Source organism: Colias croceus, chromosome 23 (genome assembly GCF_905220415.1).
Source record: "Colias croceus chromosome 23, ilColCroc2.1".
Taxonomy (NCBI): Eukaryota; Metazoa; Arthropoda; class Insecta; order Lepidoptera; family Pieridae; genus Colias; species Colias croceus.
In genome coordinates, this window is record NC_059559.1 from 3134946 (window position 1) to 3152379 (window position 17434).

At 36.2% G+C, this 17434-nt stretch overlaps 2 protein-coding genes and 1 pseudogene across 4 annotated transcripts; 1 reads left to right on the forward strand and 2 right to left on the reverse strand.

The window, feature by feature from the left end:
- The first annotated feature begins 770 nt into the window (after positions 1–770).
- Positions 771–5276, forward strand: LOC123702555 (UDP-glucosyltransferase 2-like). The gene is made up of 6 exons (XM_045650333.1): positions 771–803; positions 1423–1591; positions 2639–2810; positions 3562–3756; positions 4474–4693; positions 5262–5276. Exons 1-6 carry the CDS (start codon positions 771–773, stop codon positions 5274–5276), a joined length of 804 nt encoding a protein of 267 aa, XP_045506289.1.
- Positions 5277–5587: 311 nt separating this feature from the next.
- Positions 5588–11723, reverse strand: LOC123702209. 3 transcript variants are annotated; one of them, XM_045649891.1, is made up of 3 exons: positions 11262–11723; positions 10702–10836; positions 5588–6160 (listed from the first exon to the last, which is right to left on the reverse strand). In XM_045649891.1, the coding sequence occupies exons 2-3, from the start codon at positions 10831–10833 to the stop codon at positions 5804–5806; spliced, it is 489 nt and encodes a 162-aa protein (XP_045505847.1). In that variant the 5' UTR covers positions 10834–10836; positions 11262–11723; the 3' UTR covers positions 5588–5803. The 3 variants fall into 3 exon arrangements, with proteins under 3 accessions (XP_045505847.1, XP_045505846.1, XP_045505845.1); XM_045649890.1 differs by lacking the exon at positions 11262–11723 and adding an exon at positions 11096–11255; XM_045649889.1 differs by lacking the exons at positions 10702–10836; positions 11262–11723 and adding an exon at positions 7187–10695 and having other exon boundaries at positions 5588–7153.
- A 724-nt stretch (positions 11724–12447) lies between these two features.
- LOC123702556 lies at positions 12448–16454 on the reverse strand (annotated as a pseudogene).
- Positions 16455–17434: the final 980 nt, after the last annotated feature.

Genomic DNA, 17434 nt, shown 5'->3' on the forward strand with positions numbered 1-17434 from the left:
ACTATATTTGTACCAAATTTCATCCAAATCGGTTTAGTAGTTAGAGAAGAGACAGACAGACGAAAGAGTTACTTTCCCAGTTAAAATATAAGATAGGCCTAAGACTAACTAGCTGTTCGCATACGCCCGGATCTTAATTTTTTTTTTCGAAATTTTATCAGTAATAATTATCATGTGTTTATCAAGTATTTTACGGTCTCATTACATAATAATTGCAAGATAATATAGTAAACACTGTATCGTATACAATCTATAAATAAAAATAGATAGGTATTATTTATGGAATTATTTTGATAAAGATTTCATTTTGAAAGTTGTTGATTTCGTTTATTTGGAGATAAGGCTATGGTTTTTTTCCGTGCGATATATTTTTTGCGCACTCATGCTCTGCCACAAATTTAGAATTATGTTCCTCATAATATGTTGCAAGAAGAATATAAATACGTAGAATAAACCAAAACTCTACAAACTACCTTAAAAAGAGTCGGCTAAAGACCGCATAAACGCATAAAGAGCGGTTGACACAACGTTGCCGCTCCGCACGACGAACGTGTGACCAGCGGTTGACGTGACGTTGCCGCTCTGCATGACGAGAAGCTGACACGATATTGCTGCACCGCACGGCATACGCTTAACAAGCTGCTGACGCTACGTTGCCGCCCCGCCACACAGAACTGCTTCAAGACATCATGGTAGGCAGGCGGTTTCTACTATACTACTTCGCTTTGCGTAGTAGTGACTCGACAAAATTATTTCAATTACTTATCAAAATGAGAGATAATTTTGGATCTACTAGACGGACGGTATGATAAAAAATATAGAAACGAACAAGGGCTTTATTTTTGAGGAAGATACGAAATGAAATTGTTGTGTTTAGTGATAAGTTTAACAAATTAGTGTTTGTAATTCAGGTACTTAAGTAAGTTATTTTTAATGAAGTTTATTTCAATAATACGGAATATTAAGTTCACTTTTTATTTGATTTGTTCGCACTATATTTTTTTTTAATATTTAAAAAATATAAGTAAGTACCTAGATTTAAATTTTATTTTTATTGAAGAATTTGTTATAAACTCAGATTCCAACGTTTATATTATCAACACTTCTTTATGAAGCGGTTTTTACAACATAATACATAGAAATGTATAATTGTTAAATTACTGTTCCAATGGTTTTATTGTTCACCCGCATTGCTCCACTCTTGTTGGTCTTAGCGTGATGATAATATAGCCTATAGCCTTCCTCGATAAATGGGCTATAGTAGTTCCTGAGATTAACGCGTTCAAACAAACAAACTCTTTAGCTTTATAATATGAGTATAGATTTCTAAGTATTATTATAATTCAAAACCGCTTCTAAAAATAAGTCTAGTTGATGATATAAATGTTTGCATTCGAGTATAAAGCCAACCCAAACATATAGACTAATGGTGATGTTCCTCCAGGTGACAATGAAGATTCTTCTCATTACCATTTTGACGATAGGCTCAGCTCTAGGCTACAATATCCTTTGCATCCAAAAGGCACCAACGAGGAGTCATTACCACCTTCTAAAAGGAATGGTATAGCCATTGTTGAAATCTGGCCATCAGGTAATCACGCTTATAAACTTTACCTGTATGTTTGTATGTAACCAACTCAAAATCTTACAGCGTGATTTAATTTTTGTAACTTTACCTAAGTATTTATTGTTTATGTAAACGGAAAAAAATCTCAATATTTTCAAAAAGCAAAAATACATTGTACTTTTACGTTTGGCTAGTTTTGATTAAAATAAAAAAAAAACAAGTGAGTACCTAGCTTTCAATTTTGAAATGTTGTCAATAATTACCAATAATTACTAACATCCCAAGCTAATACCTATAGATAATAATCATTCATCATTCATGTAATTAATAATCATTCATCATTCATTCATGTAATTGGTAGGTACCTACGATAAGTCTGGCTTAGTTAAGAGACTAGACATGGCTTATTATTCCAGGTGACATTTATCACTGCATTTCCCGAATCCAAACCCACTGTGAATCTCACCTATATTGACGTCAGCTCCACTATCAAATTGTTAGAAGGTAAATAATATAGGTAATTTTATATTTATGTAACTAGCTGTGCCCCAGGTTTTGCAATTGACCCCGCATTGCTCCGCTCCTATTGGTCTTAGCGCGAGGACAAATAGCCCATATTTTGACGCAACCTGTAAGAAATGTTCATACACAATTTGAAGTAAATCCGTGCAGAAATTTTGGAGTTTAGCACGGACGGACGGATTTACAAAAAAATTCTAAAGACTGTATTTTTGGCTTCCATACCAATCGTAGATCACGCCTCTCTTTTAAAAAAACATTCAACGTACAGTTTTGATTTTTCCACGATTTTATTATAAATCGCAATCGTATAAAAAATCAAATTTGTTTTTTGGTTTGTTGAGACAGTTGTTTAATCATCTCAAATTTCAATAGATGGCAGGGTGTCCCTTACACATAAAACCGAAAGAGTAGAAAAATTCGATTCCTCTGACGGGATAATGGGTTGCCGAGTTGTTCGAATCCCGACTCCTGATCGATATTTTCTATTCTTATATAAAATTATCCTCCTCCTCCTTTTTTGAAGTTGGTTAATACTCCATTTTATTTCAGATATAATCAGTAAAAATGCAAACCCTGCAGATATGAGTATTGCCGATGTAATGAATTTCGGTAGGATTTTTACGGAAAGAATAGCTGAGATACCAGCTGTTAAAGATATTATAGTGAAGGGAAGATTTGACGCAGTTGTTACCGAGTTCTTTTTCTCTGATATTGATTCTGGGTGAGAAGTTATTAACTTTAAAACTGGCTACTCACCTACCTGCTGAAGGGGCAATTTTGGAATTGCATCCTTAATTGGCTCCTTAATTGTGATGTGTATAAGCAAGCAGGGGCAAGTTAGAGAACAACTGACCGCCGACCATCCGAGATTATTCTAATATTGCCCCTGCGGCAGGTACGTGAGTATCCGGCCTTAAATGTTTGAGTTTACTAGGTACAATAAAATAATCTCTTCCTTCTGTCTGTCTATGCTTAGCGTATTTATAAACTGCGCAACAGATTTTGATGCATTTTTTTATAGATTAAGTGGTTCAAGAGGAAGGTTTATTTATTAGTAATATTAAAGATAGCTGTTGACAGTTACAGCAGGCATGGAAACAGACAGGCAGATGTCATGACCTACCAGTGATACATAAATTAATCTGAAAAAAATGTGAACTATGTACTTCCACTTATCGTTTTTGGTTGATACGGATAAATATAACGTCCTGCCCACAGAACTATATAGTTCTGTGGTCCTGCCTTCTCTTTTTTTGTTTTAAGAGCAAGTTTCTGAAAATTTCCTTTCATAAGAGCCATCTCCTGACAACAACGAATATATAAAAAATACTGAAATCGATCTTGCCATGACCAAAGGAAATAGGGATACATATTTATATTGAGATTGTAGATTGTATATTGAGATGTCGCATAAGTATAAGTCACATTTGAATCCGTTAAAAGTTTCGTTTCTTCCTTTACAAATATTTTAGATTCGCAGCCGTCCTCCAAGTACCCTGGATTCTCCTGTGCAGTACTATCGTAGACCCACATCTGGAACACATGGTGGACACTGTCAGATCTGTTCCCGTGGTTCCACTACCACTCAGCCTGTTACCCATGCCCATGAACACTTGGGAGAGGATGCAGAACCTATTTGGGCACTTGTTCCTGAGTTATACTACGTGGTAAGTTATGAAGTTGGATTTAAATGGTAATTCAGATTGTAATCTAGTTCTGGGTTAAAATTGGTTGAGATACGATCGGCCGATCCTATCAGATCAGGCGTAATAGAGTAACTAATAATATCCAGTTTCATAAACCTTTGCGTTCATGAAATTGTTTTAAAAATGAATACTCGTTAACTTGAAAATGATTTTTTTTCAGGAATAAACTAAAAAAAATCCTTTGAATTAAATTAGCACGGATTATGCTGCATTATAGCACATACGCTTTTATCCGGCAACCAAATGAATTAAACTAATTATTAAATAATATATAATATATTATTAAATAATAAGTGTAGAAAAGAAATGGTACCACAATATTAATAATTGGTACCAAGTTAATAAATTTTATTAACTTGGTACCAATCTTCTTCTAATATATAAAAATCAATGCCACTTTTCGTTGTAATTCCATAACTCGAGAACGGCTGAACCGATTTCGATAATTCTTTTTTTATTATATTCCTTGAAGTACGAGGATGGTTCTTATGTAGAGAAAACGTTAATATGTACCACGGGCGAAGCCGGGGCGGACCGCTAGTTATTAATATTGTGTGAACGCGGTAAACTTGGATTTTTACTTGATCCATACCTAATATAGCCTATATAATATGTACTACGGGAAAACCCGAGGCAGATCGCAAAAAAATGAAATTATAATCATTTAACTACTTACAGGAGAAGCTTCCCAATCCAAAAAGAGTCATACAACAGACTCTTCAGTCCGCTAGCAAATGCCCGAGGCAATACCCTACCTTCATTCGAAGAAGCCTACACGAATGTATCCATATTATTCGTAAATTCACACCCCACTTTCGTACCGGTGAAGAGTCTACCACCAAATGTGATTGATATTGCTGGATACCATATTGGAACTACAATACCACCGTTGCCAAAGGTAAGTTCTTAGTTACCGTAGTATGTAGGAAATTTGATGGTATTGGAAATAGGTTTTTCATGAAAACAAAAAAAAATATGATCCTTTTGGTTGAAAATTTAGGGATAGATTAATATCGATATTTTAAACACATCGATCTACTATAATTTTATGTAGTAGTAATTATATACATCAACCTAGGTTAAGTGTTGACAGACAAACTAGCCCTAAGCTAGATTTAAACTAGTTTATCAACAGCTAAGCAGTCTTTTTCTATTGTACATCAAAACATTCAAGGCTTGGCTAGCAAACTATTAGAAATAGAAGTATTTTTAAATCATAATAGAATTAAAATATTTTGTGTAACAGAACATTGGCTTAAACAATGTCAGTTGTTAATAAATATTGATAATTATAAATTAAAAAGTATATACTTTAGGACAAACGCTTTTCATGGAGGTTCTCTTATTTTTGTACACAATAGTTTAAAATGCAAGGAACGAACTGACATTGTTAGCCTTTCTGTAGAGCGCACCATTGAACTGTCCTGTGTTGAGCTTGAGCGTTACATTATTGTTTGCGTATACAGACCTCCTTCCAGTGACTATAATATGTTTGAGACAGTCATGGAAGAAATATTAAAGCGTTTAGGCAGGAGTAAAAAGAAGGTAATAGTATGTGGTGATTTTAATATTGATTTACTTTCACACACACAAACGGCTGCACGAATAGTTAATTTGTTTCATTCATTTAATCTGTATAAACTTTTGATCAACCCACACGAATAACACCTACTTCTGCAACTTGTATTGACAATATATTATATTGCGATTGCAACTGTTTAGAAAAAAATATTCTTGAAGAGGCTGGTTGCGGCTTTGGTGGCTTCGTCGCCGGTGAAATAAGAAGGCGTAATGGTAGTTCAAGGTTTATATTTGTGCTCGGCAATTTACATAAAGACAAGTCCAAACAAATTGTAATTATTAATGCGTGTGTTCGACTGTTCGCACGAGCCGCGCAGCTGAGAGTGCCGGTCGCTGGATAAGGCGCGCGGGGCGGGAGGGGCGATCGGCCGATGAGCCCACGCGAGCCTGTGTGTGTGTGTATAATTAATAATTTGCACACAAGGCGTCAACATGTTGCCGGCCCAGGAACGGAGTTCTGATCTTCGATGGGTAGGGGACACAGTCGGTTAAAGGCCCGTCGTTGTATCCCTGAAGAGGTGAGGACGTCAGCCACGCGGGTCACGCCGTCGGAGCCGGGGTGGAGGCGAGTCACTCGTCCCAGAAGCCACTGGTTGGGATGCAGTCGCTCATCTTTTACTACGACCATTTCTCCAAGTTTGAGCTGTCCTCCATCTTTGCGCCATTTCTGTCGTTTTTGAAGTTCTGTAATGTATTCTTTATGAAATCTATTCCAGAAATGGGTTTTCAGTTGCTGTGTTCTCATATATCGGGAAAGAGTGTGCACAGCAGTAGTTTCCTTGACCTGAGGAGTAGGCAGAAATGTTATTGTTCGTCCAATTAAAAAATGCGATGGTGTGAGAGCTGTAAGATCCGATGGATCTGAAGAAATAGGGGTGAGGGGTCTTGAGTTCAAGATCGCCTCAATCTGTACAAGAACCGTATTCATTTCTTCATAAGTTAAATTAGTACAACCTACTACTCGCTTCAAGTGGTGTTTAAATGATTTAACCGAACCCTCAGCTAATCCGTTAAAATGTGGACTATAAGCTGGTGAAAATCTAAAGTTAATTGACATGTTCGATGTTTGTGATTTAATAGTATCAGAATTCTGTTTAAGGAATTTAGATAATTCGTTACATGCGCCTACAAAATTTGTTCCATTATCAGAAAAAATGTTTGTTGGTTTGCCCCTACGAGCAATAAATCTATTTAATGCAGCTAAATATGACTCACTGCTCAGATCGGTCACAAGTTCTATGTGCACGGCCTTGACGGCTAAACACACAAATATGCAAAGATAAGATTTCATAGTTCTACTTCCTCTTCCCTTACGGTTCAGTATCATGACCGGCCCGGCGTAGTCAACAGCAGTGTTGGTGAACGGAAACTCAGCATGCAAGCGCTGTTCGGGAAGATTGCCCATGATTGGTTGTATAATCCTTCCCGAGAAACGACAACATTTAATACATCTTTGAACTGTTTTGCGAGCCAAGTTTCTGCCCCCAATAACCCAAAATTTGTGACGCAAGGTAGCCAAAAGCAACTGTGGACCAGCGTGCATAAGCCAAATGTGATATTGTCTGAATATGAGTTCTGCGAGGTGATGCTTTGATGAAAGCAATATGGGGTGTTTTGTGTCAAAATCATAAAAAGAGTTATTAAGTCTACCTCCCACTCGCATAAGTTCGTCAGCTTTGTTAAAGAATGGATTTAAATTGCATAATGAATTTTTAATAGGTAAATTTTTATTATTTTTCAATAACGTATATTCTTGTGAAAAATGTTCACGCTGTGCGAATCTGCAAAGTGCGCTTAGAGCAGAATTGAGTTCATGGATTGTTAGGTGACCACTACGCTTATTTTTCCTATTACAATAATTATGAATGAACCTTTGAACGTAAGCCACAATACGTTGTAATCGGTTGAAACTAGAGAATTGTTTAAATAAATTTGAATAATATGTGATATGATCTAATTGAGTAGTCGACAAGTTACATTGAACCTTAAATTCTGGTAATTCAGATTGCTTATAGCTTGTTGGTTGGGTTGGCCATGATGAGTCATCTTGCGCCAGGAATGCTGGCCCAGTCCACCATAATGCACAAGTTTCTAATTGTTTAGCGTCTAGCCCTCGTGAGCCTATATCGGCGGGGTTAACGCTGGTGGGTACGTAACGCCAGGCAGATGACTCGCTTCTGTCAAGAATCTCTTGAATTCTATTAAAAACAAACGGCTTTAATAAATGAGTTTTTGAAGATTTTATCCAACCAAGCACAATAGTTGAATCACACCAATAAATACAATTATTTATGTGTAATCTAAGCGATGATTTTACTTTATCTACTAATTTTGCAGCGAGAAGTGCTCCGCACAATTCCAGCCGCGGTACAGTTGTCTGTTTCAATGGAGCGACTCGACTTTTCGCTGTCAATAAGTGAACAGAAACGTTATTATTGTAAGAAACGGATTTAACGTAAACACAAGCCGAATACGCATAACTCGATGCGTCACTGAATGAATGGAGCTCAATGATCGCTGAGTCATCGCAAACAATGCATCTCGGAACGCGTATATGGTTGATATATAGTAAAGAATCAATGAATTTTTGCCAACAGCTTGCAATATCTGCAGGAACGTTCTCATCCCATGTAATTTTTAAAGACCACAGTTTTTGCAAGATAGTTTTTGCGTTAAGTATGCATGGGTTAATTATGCCTAATGGGTCAAAGATTTGTGACATGATCGATAAAATAGTACGCTTACTAACGAGTTTGTTTTCTTTTATATTTACTGCGAACATTAACTTGTCTTCTTTGCACGACCAAAGGAGACCCAATGTTTTTGAATATTCGTTGTTACTCAAGTTAAGTAATCCGTCATTTACACTTTCATTAACGATTTCGTTAATGATATGAGGACAGTTTGAATACCACTTTCTTAAATGAAATTGACCTGATTGTAACTGCTTTATGACTCCCTTACAGATTTGTAGTAATTCTTTTTCGGATGATGCTCCAGTTATGAGGTCATCAACATAAAAATCGCGTTGAATAATTTCAGAAATAACTTTATCGGGACATTCTAAACCGAGTTGTTTTAAACATCTAGTCGCAAGGTAAGGCGCGGATGCCGTACCGTATGTTACTGTTTTTAACTTATATTGTTTTATTTGTTCATAAGGCTCAAACCGCCATAATATTTGTTGCAACTGATGCTGATCTTCGTGAACATAGATCATGCGGTACATTTTTTCCACGTCTGCAGTGGCAATGAATTTATGTTGGCGCATTCTAACTAAAATACTATAGAGGTCATCTTGTACAGTTGGACCGATATTTTGTATATTGTTAAATGACAGACCAGAGGTCGTGACTGCAGAGGCATCAAATACGACGCGTAATTTGGTAGATAAACTGGTTTCACGACAAACACCGTGATGCGGCAACAGGTAAGTGTATATATCTTTTTCAGGATTTTTATTTTCGTACATGTGATTTAAGGTGATATATTCTTTAATAAATTTACAATATTGTTCCTTGAATACCGGGTCTTTACTAAATCTACGCTCTAATGATAAAAATCTAGACAAAGCTCGCTCGTATGATTCACCCAGTTTGATGGGAGATTCTTTCAAAGGTATGGTCACAACAAACCGCCCGTCAGGCAGCCGTGATGTATTTTTCGAAAAATGTTCTTCACATTCTTTTTCTTCTTTTGATATTTGTTTATGAGTAGGTACAGTTTCATGCTCAAAAAATTGTGAAACAAGATCGTGAAGTTGATTATCATGAGACAAAGTAATATGATTGCAGTGGACTGTATTTAAATTATTAGGTATCTGAACTAGACCTGATATTAACCAACCAAGCGTGGTCTGGCTTAATGTGGGCATATTTTTACCTAAATATATATTTTTTGAGCATAAAACACTCCAAAATATGTCCGCTCCAAGCAGCATGTCTACTTGAGACGGCACATTGAATGTAGGATCAGCTAAAGTAATGTTTTCTGGTATATTTAATAATTTATAGTTAATATACGCAGTGGGTAAGTTTTGAGTAATTCGCGGCACTACAAAACAATTAATATTCTGCGTGTATGAGTTGATAAGCGACGATATGACAACTTCACATCGTTTAGTTAATTGTGATGATTGGGAATTCAACCCTTCAACTAATGACGAAGTCGAAACGGTCGGTAAGTCAAGTTTAGTTAATAAATTCTCGGTAATGAAGCTTGATGTGCTACCATTGTCTAATAAGGCTCGCACTGTGTGTTTGTGGCCATGCTTATCCTGCACTTGGATTAAAGCAGTGGACAGTAAGACACAATTATTATGAATTGCTGATAAGACGATATTGTCTTCTGTATTATAATTTTTAGGTTTTTCTGTTTCAGGTTGCATCTGCGTGGGCTGCGCCAGCGGCGGCGCCGCGCATAGAACAACATTTTGATCGGGAGCTGAGGACGTCGCATCCGAAGGTAAGTGTTTATGTAATAAGCTGTTCAGTCTATTGTTACAAAAACGGCAAGATTCGAATTTACATGCGTTGGCATTGTGCCCTTGACGCAAACAATTTAAACATAATTTTAAGCCTTTAGCTTTTTGCATTCTGTGTTCTAATGAAAGTGACTTGAATTTCTGACAACGGTATATTGGATGATTCTGCTTGCATAACGGACAAGCATATTGTGGTTTATTATTCGTAGTAGGAGGAGATAAAGAATTGACAACTAATGATTTCTGACGATTATGCGTGACGTCGCTGTGCCGGCGTTTAGCGCTGGCTTCCTCCATTGTTTCTAGTAAATCAGACCGGTTTTTAAGAAATGTAAGAAGATTTTCAAGCGTAGGTAAGTCTTTAAATGTGTTGCGGTACGTTTCCCATTCCCGACTTGTAACTGAATCTAATTTATTCGACAAAATGTGGATGATAAGTGCATCCCAGTGTTCAGTAGGTAAATTCAGTGTCTTTAGTGCTCTAAGATTTCTATTTACATTATCGATAATATTACGCATACCCTTGGATGATTCCTTAGTTAATGTTTCGATATTAAAAATTGACTGAATGTGATTATTGACAAGAAGTCGCTTATTGTTGTAGCGATCACAGAGTAGATCCCAAGCAATACTATAATTATCAGCTGAAAAATCTAGCGCTCGAATAATCAAAGCTGCACTATCTTTTAGAGATGCGCGTAGGTAATGAAATTTTGTAATTTCGTTAATTGATTCATCTGAGTGTATGAGTGAACTAAATGTGTCATGAAATTCAAGCCAGTCCTGATACCGACCCGAAAAGCTAGGTAAGTGGATAGTAGGAAGTTTAAGGTTTGGCCTACCTCCGTGCACAGAACTAGAACCTGAGACCGATAAGTCGACGTCCCTTGGGGCGCTGTCGCCGCTCCGCGCCAGCGCCTCCTTGGCAACCGCGAAAGTGCTAAAATACTTGCTCTCGAACTCCTCGCGTTCATCGTCTGAAGAATCACATAATTGTTCTATATTAGTTTGAATATTATCAAATTCGGTATAAAGTTCTTCGAATCTTGACAAACGAACACTAAGTTCACTTGCTTGAAGTCTAGTTAATGATTTACACTCATCGAGAGGATCTAAAAACTTTTTAAAATTTGTTAATTTCTGTTTACATGTACCACGTTGTTTCTTTAAAGCTGAAATATCCATTTCGTATTTAATTTAATAGTTGACCTACTTACGATAGAAATATTAATTTACCTGAACTATTAGTTTAGCTAAAGCACACAACTCTGACACTAATCAATCACAAAAAACACAGAACAGTAAAATAATTATGAAATGAATAAACGAGAATACTTATATTTGTGAATATGAAGTGAGGGTGATTCGGTATAATAGGGATCGGTTACCGCCGCGTAACCACCTGAATGCAAGTCACGTTGCGCTGCGCGTGATTCACAATGGATCAACTGTAAGACGAAAGCAATAAATTATAATTAGTTTCTAATGAATTATGTTTTGAACAGTTAATGTACAGATGACACAATCTGAGAACTAGAAAATGATTTTATGAGATTTTATAGCAATAAAATGCTGCAATTAATTTTATAAATTAATGAGAAAGAAAAGAAATAATCTTTAGGTAATGTTTTTAATTTAATGTTATTTAAATGAGATTAACCGCAGTTAAATCTCGATGTAATTGGTAGATAATGATTTAATGAAGTTTCGGCATATATCAATGCACGAAACAAATAATAATTGGTAAGGCTTTTAGATACGCACTAAAGGCGAAAGTAAAAAGCAAAATGAGATATATTTAATGAGTTTCAATTGAAATGAATCGGAAAGATTCAATATTAAATTCCTAATGGAAAAAATTGGAACGAACTCACAATAACGCCACCTCCCCGGTTCTCACAAATTTCCCATTGAAGTAGGTGCGAGTTCGATGCTTCCAATGGTGACTCTCAGCTCCGCAGGTAGGTATGTCTTCACCGGCGAAACGGCTGCCACGTGCGCGATTCCTTCCTCTGTATAGGTGCTGATTTGATATCCGTCTCGTAAGGTCCAAAATGAAGAGGCTGGTTGCGGCTTTGGTGGCTTCGTCGCCGGTGAAATAAGAAGGCGTAATGGTAGTTCAAGGTTTATATTTGTGCTCGGCAATTTACATAAAGACAAGTCCAAACAAATTGTAATTATTAATGCGTGTGTTCGACTGTTCGCACGAGCCGCGCAGCTGAGAGTGCCGGTCGCTGGATAAGGCGCGCGGGGCGGGAGGGGCGATCGGCCGATGAGCCCACGCGAGCCTGTGTGTGTGTGTATAATTAATAATTTGCACACAAGGCGTCAACAATATTCTCAACACACTAACTTCGGATCACTGTGGCCAGAAAGTAGTTTTTGAGTGGGATTACATACCTACATTCAAAAGAATTAACGTTAGGCCTATAACTAAAAAAGGCATTCATACATTTAGAACACACACACACATAGAAGTTTGCACTTCAAAAATAACGCATTTTTCTTACCTAATTTTATTAAGAATTTAAATAACTTTATTATACATAATTATATACAGGCAGGCTCCTGATAAGGAAAAACACAAATAAATATTCACTCAAGTTTAATTTTCCCAAAAATATTCAAATACTTCAACAATTTAAAGCAAAACGACAAAATCATCATTACCGTCAAAAATATTGCCACACTGACAGCTACCACAGATAATACAAACGTCATTTCATAATAATCTGTGAGGCTCATTTCGAAGGCGGGAGTTATTAAATGTTTCGCGCCTTTATTACGTATGACGTATTCGGTCCACCACACGGCGCGTTCAAGTGACGTTTGTGGCTGATCGTGAATGGTGGCTTTATATTTTTTAACGTTTTCACGATAGCTGAAAAAAATAACTGTTTGTATATAAGGTTATTTTAAAGACACTTGTCACAATGGGCAGTGTTGGGCGAGTAGAGACAATCACGATAGTGAAGAGGGCTTAAATGTCATGATCAGCTGTAGATGTTTAGACTGGTTGCAGAGCTTGACGATACGCATCAACAATGTGTATGACTATGACACTAATGCGCATGACAATACGCGTGCGTATGGTCGGTCTAGCTATGAACGGGTTTATGAATTTCCATACAATGACAAGCGCGACTGACGTACGCACTGATGGTCGGTCAAGCTCTGCAACCAGCCTTTTATTCATAATCGCCGTAATGGTGGTAAACATTGACGATCATTTGTTGGGCAAACGCTGCCTATTGTGAAGAAGCCCCATTAAAGCTTGAGTAAGAAAGTAAGGTGTTTACTTACTTGCTTTCTTAACTTTGTTACATAAATAACGCTAACTATTCAAAACAAATGCTTCAGTTGACTGACCGGTTGGCTTGGTTGGTAGTGGGCAGTGGCCCAGGGCCCTGCCTTCCAAGCCAGAGGTCGTGGGTTCGATTCCCACCCAGGGCAAATATTTGTGTGATGAATATTTGCTCTGTGTCTGGGTGTTAATTATCTATATACGTATTTATTTAAAAATTATATATATATGTTTATCAGCCATCTGGTTTCCATAACACAAGCGGAAGCTTATTATGAGATCAGATTGTGCCGTGTGTGAAAATTGTCCTGAAATATTTATTATTTATTTATTTATTTAGTTATAAGTGATGTAACTAATACCGAGGTATTTATGTCATACATTTTTATATCCTAAATTGTAACAAACTTCTTATTTCTTTTATAAAAAAAAACATTAATATCTCACCTCTTATTAGACAGCATCTCTTCAATCGCTTTTCTAAAATCATCTCTACTAATAGTCTTGATATTACACACGGCACCCAACTTCAGTTCTACAATTTTATGAGCATTGTAGAATTGGTCCCATAGTATTGGTATCGCTAGCATTGGTACTTCTGCTTCTACAGCTTCGTCTATCGATTGCAGACCAGCTTGAGTTATGAATAGCTTTATGTTTGGATGTCCTGAAAGATTTAATTGTGTCAGAGCTTTGAAAGAAAGAAACCAATTATTACACACACAAACAGCTATATATTATCACGCCAAGACTAACAGGCGCGGAGCAATGCAGATAAAACGACGGAGCACAGCTAGTAGCATTATAAATTATAAAAGGAATATAAACATTATCATAGCTTTAGAAGTAACTGATGATTTAGGATATGTTTTCGTATGGACTGAGAAAATTTAAGAGTATATTTTGACGAATGAAAGACGAGGTACCTACTCTCTAATAATTTGGTAATGAAAATAATGTAAGTAAACAGTTTCAAGAAGCCAAAAACTCTCTCAAATTAGTTTAGATTAAAAAATTTGAAAAATTATCAAGTCACCATGACAATACGCTATCTTTCTAAACGACGTTAAACTAACACTACGTAATTACTGTTATAATTAATTATTATAACAAATTACTAACAATTAAGATAACAGCTGCCTAACCTACAGTAAATATGTGTTTAAAGTCGAGAAAACCTACGTTAAATAAAAAGTATACGTCTAGATAAGAAAGCGGTTCACTAACTCGATTTTAAAGAATCTAGAAAGGCGCTTTCCCGCGAGCGTCCGCGAGTGTTCGCGGTATCGGCGCCGCACGGAGCGTTTTGTATGAAAAATAGGATCGTCCGTGCCGTACGTTTAATGGACGACACGAAACGAATAAATTTAAAGCGCCCTAAGAGAAATAGGATATTTGAAATGGGGTTATACGTTTTAGAACGTTATTTTAACGCATCACGGGATTCCGGAAGGTTGCCTCTCAGTTTTTTGTTCACCGAATATCAACCTCTTTTACAATTCCTATCCTATCCTATCTCCTACTAATATTATAAATGCGAAAGATTTTGAGGATGGATGTATGCGTAATCTACAGATATGTAGGTATGTATGTTTGTTACTCTTTCACGCAAATACTACTGAACCAATTATAATGAAATTTAGCACACATATAGAGGGTAAATTGGATTAACACATAGGATAGGTTTTATTCCGCAAATCCCACAATCCCGGAAAGCTTATAAATCTTTAGAACGTGTTCAATCTATGCAGAGTTTTTGCGTCTTTGGAGCAAACGGAACTACATATAACTATGTACATAGATTTTATTGATAAATAATATTTGGAACTTACTAAGTAAATCAGCTTGCGGATACCACTTTCTCACAATAATATTGTGAGCTACGTCTATATTGGTATCCCATTTGAAGAATATTGTATATGGCAATGTAGACAGGACATCCAGGAATATTTGTAACTTCTTCTGGTCGAATAGCGATGGCCGTATTGTACTCCCGAAGCTCATGAATATGGAATTGGGAGATTTATCAAGCAGAGTTTGTAGATCCTGAAATATACGTCTTTTTTAAGATTTTATGGGTAGTAAAACAAACAAATGTTCACTACTAACGATGAATTGATAATTTAGAACGCAGATAATAATCCTGGAATAGCATAGTGTTACGGAATCAATGTTACTAGTAAATCATTTGCCTACTTACTAGTAACTAATAATTCGGGATTAGGCTGACGATTTCGGCTATGCAAATAAATATAAATAATAATAATTTTACAATTACATACTTTATGATTATTCGAAAAGGTAATATTACACTCTCCACAGCCTGGCTGTTTTTGCTATGTTATATTTTTACGTTATAATTACTATTTGCACAAATAAACTATAAATGGCAATCTGTAAAGGGTATTATTATAGTCGTTTAAGCGCGGTTTTTGTATCTAGCTTTTTCTTGTTTTATAAAATGGCTCAAACATACTCACGTCTGGAAGTTTTTTCGGCGGTTGCAAATGAAGACCACCCAAATGTACTACTTACATTAGGTGGTACCGGTCGATTGGTATCCCACAAATGATGCATATTTACAAATATCATATCAACGTTCTGTCGCAATTCTAATGCACTTGGAAAATCAGGCCCCAAATGTTTCCTGACCAGTTTATCATCTATTAATTCAACCTGCCGCGTAATTTCAAACATTCTGTATCTATCAAAGAGTATCCAGGCCTTATCTAGTATAGATAAATCAGTAAACTTGTCGCCAACAGCCGTGGGGTATATAAATGGGTGATCCAGACCTCCTGCCCTGTGAAAAGTATCAAAGAAACCGCCCAAAGAGCTGATCTGTATGAACGGAGCTTTGTAAATGTGTGAGAATATCAACGTCATTCTTGCGCACATTTCGCCTAAGATGATATCGTACTGTTCGTTCTTCTTGAGGAAATCCTTCAATTCATTCTCGAATAAGCCTTCGAAGATCTTGTGTAACGTAAACAGACTTACTTTATGTTGTACGGTCGCTTCGTCTTTCGCCTTTCTTACCATTGTGCCGAGATCTTTGTTCACTATTTTGCTTATCGTGTTGCCAATGTTGATCTCTGTTAGGTTCTGTATCGTGGTATTAGGGTAGGCAGGGAAGGGGGTGATGACTGTGACGTCATGGCCTCGTCTAACTAGTTCCAAAGTAAGAGCGCGAAAGACAAATTGGTGGCTGTGGCAGGGTGCAGGGAATACACCCAAAATCTTCGCACCGTCACAAAGGACAGGTGCTAATAAGAACACGTAAAACAACATTGTTAAAGTTGAATGTATAATTAGGTATTTATATGTCGTTTAATTGTATCGTAATGTTATTATTTGAATTTGCATATGAATAATTTAAGGGGTGCGATATACGGACGGTTTGTAAACGCTTTAAGCGTTATAGTATTTTCTGGTGACTAGGTACTACTTTTAAGTACCTAATTGTTTATGAATACTTTCAATATATTATGCAATATTATATTATGTTGACTATGAAGATTATTATACATATTTAAATCCGTAATAAAATGGTGACTGCAAGTACGAAGAGCAAGGGATAAGCAACACGCGTTGCTATGGTTACGCTGTTAAACCAGGCAAGTGTGATTCGGATTAAGGTTTCCTATCCAATAGTAGGTGGTAGTACTTAGGCCAATTGATTATTATCCGACCTCTTCCATTCTTCTAAGAACAATTTATTTTTGTTTTCTTGTTCTATTTACTGTTGTAACTTTTAACACACTGTTAACTTTAAATCTAATATTTGTACTAAAAATATTTTGTTTCCTTATAATAAATAGACAAATAGATTCACTGTAGAAAATTGATATTACTACTAAAATCTCGTGTGTAAATTGAGATTGCAAAACCAAGCTAAAATCGCATTTGTTTTTTGTTTGTCAACTGTTTGAGACAATGGCAATTATTCCTTTGAATTTTTCAACACTTCAAAGATATTTCCGATCATTTGTTAAGAAAAAAACAACATCCGTATCAGACAGATGTTATTTTATTTTGTAATAAACATGTGCGTGTTAATTTTTCTTGTGTCTCGCTCTTACATTTCAATGTGTTCTTGCAAGTCATTTTGGGATTAAATAATAATAGTTTAAAAAAACTAAAAAACACGCTTTTTATAGAAAACCGAACTAAAAAATTGAAAATTTTATCAAATTAGTGTATTGTCATCGGTCCTCAATAAATCTACAAAGTTTTAACGAAATCTGGCCGTTTAAAGTGGGTCAAAATCA

Coding starts and splice junctions, on each gene's coding strand:
- LOC123702209 (XM_045649889.1), bottom strand. CDS start 10,378: ATGCGTAATATTATCGATAATGTAAATAGAAATCTTAGAGCACTAAAG. Junction 7,154..7,186: donor GTCACCTAACAATCCATGAA/CTCAATTCTGCT, acceptor CTTTGCAGATTC/GCACAGCGTGAACATTTTTC.
- LOC123702555 (XM_045650333.1), top strand. CDS start 771: ATGAGAGATAATTTTGGATCTACTAGACGGACG. Junction 804..1,422: donor TTGGATCTACTAGACGGACG/GTATGATAAAAA, acceptor CCAAACATATAG/ACTAATGGTGATGTTCCTCC. Junction 3,757..4,473: donor TTCCTGAGTTATACTACGTG/GTAAGTTATGAA, acceptor AACTACTTACAG/GAGAAGCTTCCCAATCCAAA.